Source organism: Cyprinodon variegatus, unplaced genomic scaffold (assembly GCF_000732505.1).
Source record: "Cyprinodon variegatus isolate N-32 unplaced genomic scaffold, C_variegatus-1.0 Scaffold71, whole genome shotgun sequence".
Lineage (NCBI taxonomy): Eukaryota > Metazoa > Chordata > Actinopteri > Cyprinodontiformes > Cyprinodontidae > Cyprinodon > Cyprinodon variegatus.
Genome location: NW_015150524.1, coordinates 385,103 through 394,428, shown reverse-complemented (window position 1 = coordinate 394,428; position 9,326 = coordinate 385,103). Strand labels below are relative to the sequence as shown.

The 9,326-nt window shown below is 37.3% G+C and overlaps 1 protein-coding gene across 1 annotated transcript in view; it reads left to right on the top strand.

Moving 5' to 3' along the window:
- LOC107083231 overlaps positions 1 to 9,320 on the top strand; it is a 16,968-nt gene extending 7,648 nt beyond the window's left edge. The window contains exons 9-16 of the mRNA XM_015372258.1: positions 1,380 to 1,628; positions 1,712 to 1,786; positions 1,872 to 2,005; positions 2,076 to 2,210; positions 2,323 to 2,380; positions 3,627 to 3,722; positions 5,748 to 5,843; positions 7,727 to 9,320. Of these exons, the coding sequence (XP_015227744.1) occupies positions 1,380 to 1,628; positions 1,712 to 1,786; positions 1,872 to 2,005; positions 2,076 to 2,210; positions 2,323 to 2,380; positions 3,627 to 3,722; positions 5,748 to 5,843; positions 7,727 to 9,039 (2,156 nt within the window). The 3' untranslated portion in view covers positions 9,040 to 9,320. The remainder of the gene's footprint in view (positions 1 to 1,379; positions 1,629 to 1,711; positions 1,787 to 1,871; positions 2,006 to 2,075; positions 2,211 to 2,322; positions 2,381 to 3,626; positions 3,723 to 5,747; positions 5,844 to 7,726) is intronic.
- The last annotated feature ends 6 nt before the right edge of the window (positions 9,321 to 9,326 follow it).

The following is a 9,326-nucleotide window of genomic DNA, read 5'->3' as shown; positions in this document are numbered from 1 at the left end:
GGGCGCACCGCACATTTTGAGGGGAAAAAAAGACGTTTAAGTGCGCCTTATAGTCGTGAAAATACGGTACTTGATTTTTCCATTTAATAAAAGTGTAACTTCTCTTTATACTGGAGGTGAGGAATTTTAAAGCAGTATTGAGTTATGATTGGTGTATTTTTAATATCCTAAAGGGTTTTAGGTTCACTTTGGCTGTTTTTCTTTAAAAATGAATTCATGACGCATAATATAGAAATAACTGATCCGAATGCCAGATGTATTGATGCAAATTTCACCATGCGTAAAGGTAAAGGTGTTGTTGAGCGCTGTGTAATATTTCACTATCTTTAGAATCAGAGACCATCCTAAAAAGCACAGAGAAGAGTTGTTCAACCGAGTTACTAAGAAGACAGAGCATCGAAGCCGCCAGTTTGATCCAGGATCAGCCACAGTTGATGAGCTGCAGCAGATTTAACCAAGAGCCTGTTCTAGGAAGTAAAGATGAGGATGAAGCAGGTATGATGTTTGAAGATATCAATGTTTTATTTTTGTAATCAAATTTCCAGTTGAATTATATTTCATTTTGTTTTTCGTTAAATTCAGAAACTCTCCAACTGCATCAGCTTAAGGAGCAAAATAACAACCAGCCTCAGAAAATCACAGTTACAGTGGATGACCCTGGTAAGTTAAGATGTTTAGTCTCAGAGGGTTGAAAAGATATGTTCGTACCCTTGATGAAGATGTGTGAAAAACCTTTAAAGAAAATCAATTTTTTTCTTTGTTTGGTTAGCTTACAGCAAGCATTTGCATCTTAAATCGACTACATATGTTTTGACTCTCAGGTTTTGTTTTTGTGAGATTAAATCATACTGGAGGTGAAAAGGGTATAAACCTTATAATATTGATAGTTTATTTAGGTCTTGTTGTTGTCTGAATGTGCACATCTGCGTTTCGAAATATTAGAATAGTTTCCAAGGGAAAGAAACTTGTCCTGCCAAGTTCTCTGGCTACATAATGTCTGGCCAGATAAAAACAGTCCAGTCCTTAGTGTGTGCTGGGCGAAGAAACTTTGGTAAACAGTTTAATCTGTCTTCATCAGACTCTGGCTCCAGTTACAGGAAAAGGAGGGGGGTCTGGAACAGTGAGATATTTAGCAAAACACCTCATTGGTAGAGAGCGTTCCCATGTCTGTGTATCACTCTGCGATATGTTGAAGATTCTTGATGATGTGTATGTGACTATGAAGGCTGTTAATTCCCTTTGGCACGCAAGAGATGACTGGTGTTGAATACTTTTTTCTTTAACCAAAGTTGCTCCCACAAGCATAAGAAATATATAATAAAAAAATAAAAATATATATATATATATATATCATCACTCTTTTTAATTCTGTTATTCAGAAGCAAAGGTGGACATAGGGTCAAAGAGTGGCGATCATCTTCATTGGGAGAGAGATGCAGCTTCCCAGAAGACACAGAATCCTGCAGAACCTGCAGAGGTTTTACCTGTAAAAGTCAGCAGTCAGCGGGAAGTTGTGGCAGGACAGCAGAACCAATCTGAATTGAGCCACAATGCAGAGCCTCCTCCGAAACGCCACAAACTCTGTGAAGACAACAGTGCCCTACAGACACACTCCATTACTTCCTTTGGTAAGTGTTCTGAATCACTCTTTCTCTGTTTTGAAGCCTGTATGTACATGCCCCGATTTGTAGTAATAAAAGTTTTCTTACAGGAAACAAGGTTCAGGGCTCCAGTCGTTTGTCCCTTTTCTTGACAGCATGTGGCCAGGATCTTGAACAGGTCATCGGTGAGTGTCTCACTAACAGTGCATCCTTAGCATCCTCTCCGTTTAAAGAAACACGCAACATGTTAAAATGCTCTGTGGCCACCAGGTAGGGACTATGTGTGGGAGTGTCAGGGTATTTCTCTGAAGACCTTTTACCTGTGCGAAGTCTGTGAAAAGACGCTCTCAACCCATGACATCTGTCAACATATGGTCAGCCGTGACCACCAGCTCCAGCACTTGGTATGTATCAGCTACTCAGTGCATTAAATGTTCGAAAATCTTCCTTTTTTTAAATTTCAATATTCCTCAGAGGAGGGAGCATCAAAGGTGCCTGGAGATGTTTTGGCTGCAGGACGACCTGCCTCCTGAATTTAAAGCTGGGCTATTAAAGGACATTGTCCGAGAGCTGTCAAAGCGGGAAAGGTTCCTTAAAGTGGACGCGCAGGTACCCAGAGTCACAGTAATCATTTCCGTTATCTCCTGTGATTTATTTGTATAGCTTACATTGAATCTTTTGTGATTAAATAAGTGAAATAAATGTTTTTTTCTCCCATAAGTCTGTATTGCTTCGACCTGAGTTCCATGAATCTCTCCGGACCGCTCCATTCACTGAAGGTAATTATCAAATGCTTTTATTCTTTGCTAAAATACCTTTACAGAAAGCAAAGAAATGCATCAGTTGTGGATTTATACAGAACACCTAACATAAACACTAAATGTGCTCTGATTTTTGTGATGGCTTCATTTTAAAAATTTATAAGTTTTGTACCCTTTGAACTTGTCATAACTGTAGGAGTTTGGTGCACTTTATTGTAAACATGAGGGAAGCTGCTTGTTCTTTTATTATAAACATGATGCTGTTAAATATTGCATGCATTTTTATTCAGGCTTCCATGTCGGTACTTGTTAGCTTGTTTTGCTGCAAATCCAAATAATTTGGAGAGCATCCCGAACATCTATGCACATTTAGAGATCAATGGTTTTGTCCATAGCACAAGCTCAATCAAATTTGATAGTAACCCTCTGGGTCAGCATAAATATTGGGATTTTACAGTATGAACACATTTTAGACAGATTTTGTTTGTTTAAAAAAAGAAAAAAGCTCTTAACCCAAAGTGTTCAAAGGACAAAATTCAAAGGACAAAATTCTACTTACAATAAGCAGAGAATCACCATTCAAAAATCTCCATTCTTTCCCTTTCAGGACTTCATATTATTTTGTCTATGATTATCTTCTTAGATTGTTTTAGGATTCACTGTCAGACAGACCTTAGAGTTAAGGTCAGATCTAATAAACATTTGTTATATAACCGTTATTCCTAGAACAACCAATCATTCATTTGGTCTTATTTTCACATCAGAAAGCGAAAACACTGGTTTCGACAGCTGATATGTTCACCTTAGAAAGCAGATCCCTTCAGTAGCGTCTCTAAAGGGTTCCTGTTCAGACACAACAAAACCTTTTTCTCCTTCATTGATCTTCCTGAACAAACAGAAGGGCTGTATTTTCTAACGAGTTGATTTATGAAGAAGATGGTTTGCCCTGGATTTTCATTCAGGGATGTTATAATGAAGAGAAATTAACAAACATCCATGTTTGTAAAAACATTTAAACTTTTTATCAATTTAGGAGGTATAAATGTTTTTAACAGGGCGCAAAGTTGCCGATGTGCATTAATCATAGATCATAGATGCAAAACTAAATTAAACTGTAACTTCAATAAATTAACAATCATTAAAAGTTCAAAAATGTTTTGAAAAATATTTCTACAAAACAGTTTTTTTTACTCATAATGACAATCGGATTTTCTGCTGATCTTAAATGTCTGGGAATTCACTTTTTTTTTTTTTTTTTTTGTAGCACTGAAAATTGTGAAAAGCATCGCAAATGAACACAAACAAGCTGCTTTTCATCGACCGGCCTCCGCTTTCCCTAAGAGTGAGCGCCACCAGACCAGTGAGTATCATGATCTCTTCTGTCATTTTATTTCTTCTCATGAACCAACTTCTGAGTTTGGTCCCAGATAATTCCTCTACTCGTTGATGATAGGACAGGCCATAGAAAGCCTGAATGTGTTAAACTCTTTGACCTTGACTCTATGCAGATTTCTCACCGTTGCCTGTCTGTTGTTGATAAGATGTGGGTGAGCACACAAATTTTGGAAGGGAAAAGCTAAACTCTTAAGGGAGAACACTTTACAGGATTTAAAAGTCCAGGGTGTCTGTGGTGTTGTAAAAGTTAGTAAATAAAATTAACAAATCAAAGCTATAAAAAAAAAAAGCTATAAAAAAAAAAAAGCTATAAAAAAAGTAATAAACTTGGTTTGAAGACATTTGTTTTTCCATTTTAGCTTATGAGCACCTTGGTGGAGTTTGTGTAGAATCGAGGGAAGAAAAGGCATCGGAAAGGATTTTTATTTTGTTTTTGAATTTTTTAAAGGATAACCAGTCATATTTTTTATAATTAATTTTTTTACAGGAAGTCATAATACTGAAACCAGTATTTGAGAGAAACATAAAAGTATTCTGTTGTGAGGAAGCACAGTGCGGGGGTTGAGCCACCTGTCTGCTGTGCAGAAACCCTCCACCCCCATAATGAGTGATGTTCCTCTTTTACGGTGGTAGTTGTGAGTTAGCCCTCCTAGCACAAGCTGAAAGTAAAGAAAAAAAGGAGAGTGGGCCTGCAGGAGCAAAAGGCCAACTATAATGGTGATTTTAGAAGCTTTTGAGGGTGAGGAGCCTCTGCAATCTGCTTCTAAGAAAATCCAGCCAGGGGTAGCAGTATAAGCAGCACTGGCTAATACCTCGTCAAATTAGAGACTTTTCTCGACAATGTATTTGGTGTATTAGCTGCCTCCTCACATGTGGATAATGCTAATCCACTCATCTAAAAACGAAAACACTTATTTCTGATAGAAGTTTTAGATAAATATGGGGGCTAACATCCTGTTAGCCCCCATATTTATCTAAACCCTGTTAAAGCTTTCAAAATTTTTTTATGTCATCTGATCCTTTTTAAATACACTTTTCTTGTAATGATCACATCTCTGATTTATAGACAAAAAAACGGACATCTGGAATACAACATTAAAATTAATATTTTTTTTATGACCGGGTAAAGCATTAAAAGTAGTAGTACAAAACTGTTATTTTTTATTTTTTTTTTTTACCAGTTTTACGGTTTGCTTGAATGTCAGTTCTCACAGTTTCAGATATGAGCCGGTATAAACTTCTCACCGGCACAAGTGTTACATTCTGGAGCAGCCCTGATATTTGACAATAACAATAGGGTCCAGCGGCAGACTGAGAAAGCCATGAGGAACTCACCAAACAATCTAGAGATTCTTCCATCCCCATCTGCTACTGGAGGAGATAAAGCAGAAGGCTTCTTGCAATTACGCAAGTCATCCTACATCTAACACAGCAGAATATACGATCATGTCTCCTCACATACTGGCATTACCAATATCCATCTCTAAAAGGTTGTTTGTATGAAAGCATGCAGCAAACACAGGACCAGAAGATGATTTTTTTTGGTCATTAGATAATATCCAAAATAAAATGGGTAAACAAAGAGGCAATCATTTTTTCATTTTATAACCACAGACCTAATTTTGTGAAGTCGTCGCCAGCATTGTTAAGAAACAGACAGTTTTATTACATAGTTTTTGTTCCAAGACTGGTCATTTACCTTTCTAGAAGGTGAACTTTCCTTCTCCTATGTTAAGCACCATTTGTCTTGTCAATAATTCTGTCCTTTTCCTCTGTTGAAGAAAATCATCTACAACTATCTTGTAACATTAAAACTCCCCATAAAATGCATTAAAATTTGAAATTTAAGTGTACCCTCAGAGTCTAACATGCACAATGAGCTGCCCTTAATATTTGTAAAGATTCATGAAATCAACTTGTCAATCACGCCACTGGATGCAAGTTGAAACTTCAGCATCGTTTTAACTTGGCTTGTTTTTCTGTCGCACAGGGCAGCAGACTGCAGACCTGCAGAGCATACAGAATAATCTTCCTACAGAGAGGCTGTCTGCTCAGGTGCTTGAGAAAAAGCAGAGAAGTGAAACAGGTAAGGCTTAAAAAAACTACAGGTGTCTAAAGGACTGATCTTATATTCCAAACTGGCATTGCTGAATTGCACATGCAAAAAAAATGTTTCTCACTGAACTAACTGCAGTTAGATTTACAATATACTGCACAACAAGGAAGGCTCATAATTTAGTAAAACACGACTGCTTCATAGGGAGCCCTTTGGGAGAAATGATTCCTTCTCTACCAATCCCACTTTTGCAATCTTTCAGGCACATTTTTATTTTTCTTCATTCTGGGTTAGTTAAAGGTGTAGTGGAGGATTAAAAAAATTTTTTTTGAAAAGACCCATCCTCTCCATTTAAAAAAATAATAACATGCACAACCTGCTTGCGAAGGGAATGCTTATTAAATGCGTGTGAGGGCGTGCAACAGCCCATGTCTCCTTCTCTCTGTTTAAAAGTTGCTGTTTGCATCTCTCATACAAGTTTACTTTCCAAAAGAAGATTAGCTATTTATCGACATGTAGGATGGCCTTACTTAAAGCTATCACCAGAATGATTGACGATTAGTAGGACCACTTATTTTGATGATCCACCCGGAAAAAGAACATCCTCCACTATACCTTTAATAGTCGCCATCCTGCTGCATGATTCTGTGTTGGCCTGTGCAGGTGTGTTTTTTAACCATGGGTAGTTAAGAGGGGCCAGTGCTCCTATAGAACTGGTCCTGTCACTTGTTCTTAGGACATTATACTAAAAAACTAATCATATATGCTGGATCAGACATAGTGACCGATCGCTCCCTGGGACCCATTTTACTTTTTTATTTCTTAACTAATCTGTTTTAATCATGATTTAAAAATTAAGCTTTGGTTGTATTGAGACAGGATCACAATTTTCAACTGAAAAATATACTCTAAATTGATCAGTTTTACTTAATTTCTCATTCTGATTTATTTAAAATTGGTAATTAAAGTTAAAATAAGTTAAGAATATGTAATTTCCTGAATTATGAATGTATATTGATGTAATATTCCAAGGAAAAGCTTTATTTGTATATTTTTGTGGATATTCATTTGGCAACTAATTATTTCAGAAGCCTTTTTCCACAGTATGGTTTTTATTTAAGCTAAATAAAATTTTACATTCTCAAACCTAAAATGCACATTTTTCATTGGAACAATTAAAGGTTTAATTCAACCAATTGAAGTAACCCATTTGTTCTGCCGGTCTCTTATTGTATTTGAAACGTTTAAATGTTTCACTATTTTTTGTTTCATGCTTTTCTGTGGCCAAAATGTCCACAGAAAATTTAATGTTAATCATGCTAAAAAGCCTCAGTTCAGTTTCAGGTTTCAAAGATAATTTTGTAATCGGCAAATATTTACATTTGAATATCCTCCAACCTTAAATTTGCACGATTGTGTCATTAGAATATGATCTACATGTTGATGAAATCTTACACATAAAGAAAGAGGTTTGTGCACCCTGCTTCCTGAATTGCAAAAGGCAAATAACTTTGCATCTTCTTTGAACATCTGTTCTTGGAGAACAAACAAGTTTGCCGATATTTTAACACGCAGAAAACCTTTGAAGATCATGCCCTTAGTATGTTATTTCTCTAAGACTAAAAAAGATATTTTTTTCAATCTATATTTTCATCTTAATGACAATAATGCTATGCTGAATATATAATAGAGTCAATTATAAGCTGCACCTTCAGGTGGATATTTGGCATGGCTCTTTGGTTAGCAAACTAATACCTTTTAAGGTGACAATTATGCCCTCAAGCTATCTTTACAACATTTAAAATGACCACATAAAGGTACACATTGGTTTTGAATTTAAAGTGGGATTATTTATTGCTTCTCTTTGTATATTTTGTGTTAACTGATTTCTTGTTTTTGTTCTTTTTTTAAAGCTGGTTTGAATCCAGAAAAAACTTACTCTGAAGAGGAATCCCTGGCTGACGGCTCTTCAAAGCCTGATCATGAGGTCTTTAAAGACCAGATTGTTGGTCTAGAACCATGCAGTAGTGCCACTCAGAAGCCTGAATGTATAACGACAGTCTCCCCACTCATTATGAAACAAAGTCCAGTGGAAGAGAAATCTTCTAACTCAAAGGTTTGTCGTGGTTTGGATCCCAGTGAAGAGCTCTGCAGTAGTTCTCTTCAGCCACACACCAAACCCTCTGTCTCTCAGCTTGAAGAAACTTTTACCCCTATGGATCTAAATGCTACTTTCTCAAAAGGTGATGTACATCCCAGTCCAGAGGCATTGCCATTAAGAGAACGAGATTATAGTGATGGCTCTCTGCAACCAGAGTTGACAGTGACTGTTCCTCAGCTTCAAAGCTCTGATCCGCTACCGGTATCCTCTGCAATCAACCCTGAAGTATCCATTCCAGATGAGCTTCCTCGCACTGTGGGAAGACAACTTGAAGTATCCATGAATACATTGTTAGAAACCAGCAGCTCAATATCAGCTGAATGTACAGCAGCACCAAAGACATGTGAGAGTGGATCCAGCTTGCAGTCAGCTGCAGTGTACACCTCATCTAACCCTGTGACGGGCGAGGTTGCTTTGTTGGGTACAAGAAGATGGGAGTTTCTCTCGGGGCTAATCGGCGTGTTGAAACGAAACAATTATGGTCCTTCAACTTCAAAAACTGCTGATAGAGACTTCATGAAGGCCAGCTCACCACTTGGTGCATCTGAATGCAATGCTGTAGTTCCTAACGCTGGCTTCGGAGAACTACAGAGGTCACAAATCAACGTTTCCCAGGAAACCTGTAGAATTGTAAACAACCCAGAGCCCATGGAGACTGGAATCAGTCAGCTGCCTATTAACACCATCATAACTGCCAGGTCAGACCACATGAGGCAGACCTCTAGAGGACACACTCTTACTGAGGTGAACAGACGACACCAACTCCATTTTCACTCTGATCTAACTCCCAGCCCTCCTAACTTTATGGCAGTTTCAGGAGGAAACAATCCTCACACCCAAGCTGCTTTTCTCCCTGGACTTCCAGACTCTGCTCCCACACAGAGCCCCTTCCCCCTCAATGCTTTTAGCATCTATCAGCAGTATATCTATCCAAGCCAGCAGGTGGTTCACCCCGTCAGCATGCATTCATTTGGGTACAGTTTAACTGCACAAATGCCTCCAAGTTCGGGAAATATGGAGATGCAGCAGTACTACTCCATGATGAGACCAGAAAGTGACCAATAACTGTTTCTATTTTGTTTTCATGGTAATCCTGTAAAGGCTATCAGAACGTTTGTGTTTCTTTTTTTTCTTTTGTACTTTATTAGGTTGCAGTAGAATTCTGTTTAAGGTAATGATTTCAAATTTTGTAATTTTAGTGTTTTTTTTTTTATCTATTTTAATCTGTTTGTGTTTTATAAGTTGTTTCAGAAATGAAATGATTACTTGTACCATTTTGATATGTTTACATTAACTCATTTTAGAGCTTTTTTTTCCATTTGGAAAGTTAAAAAGGACCTCAATTATTTTAT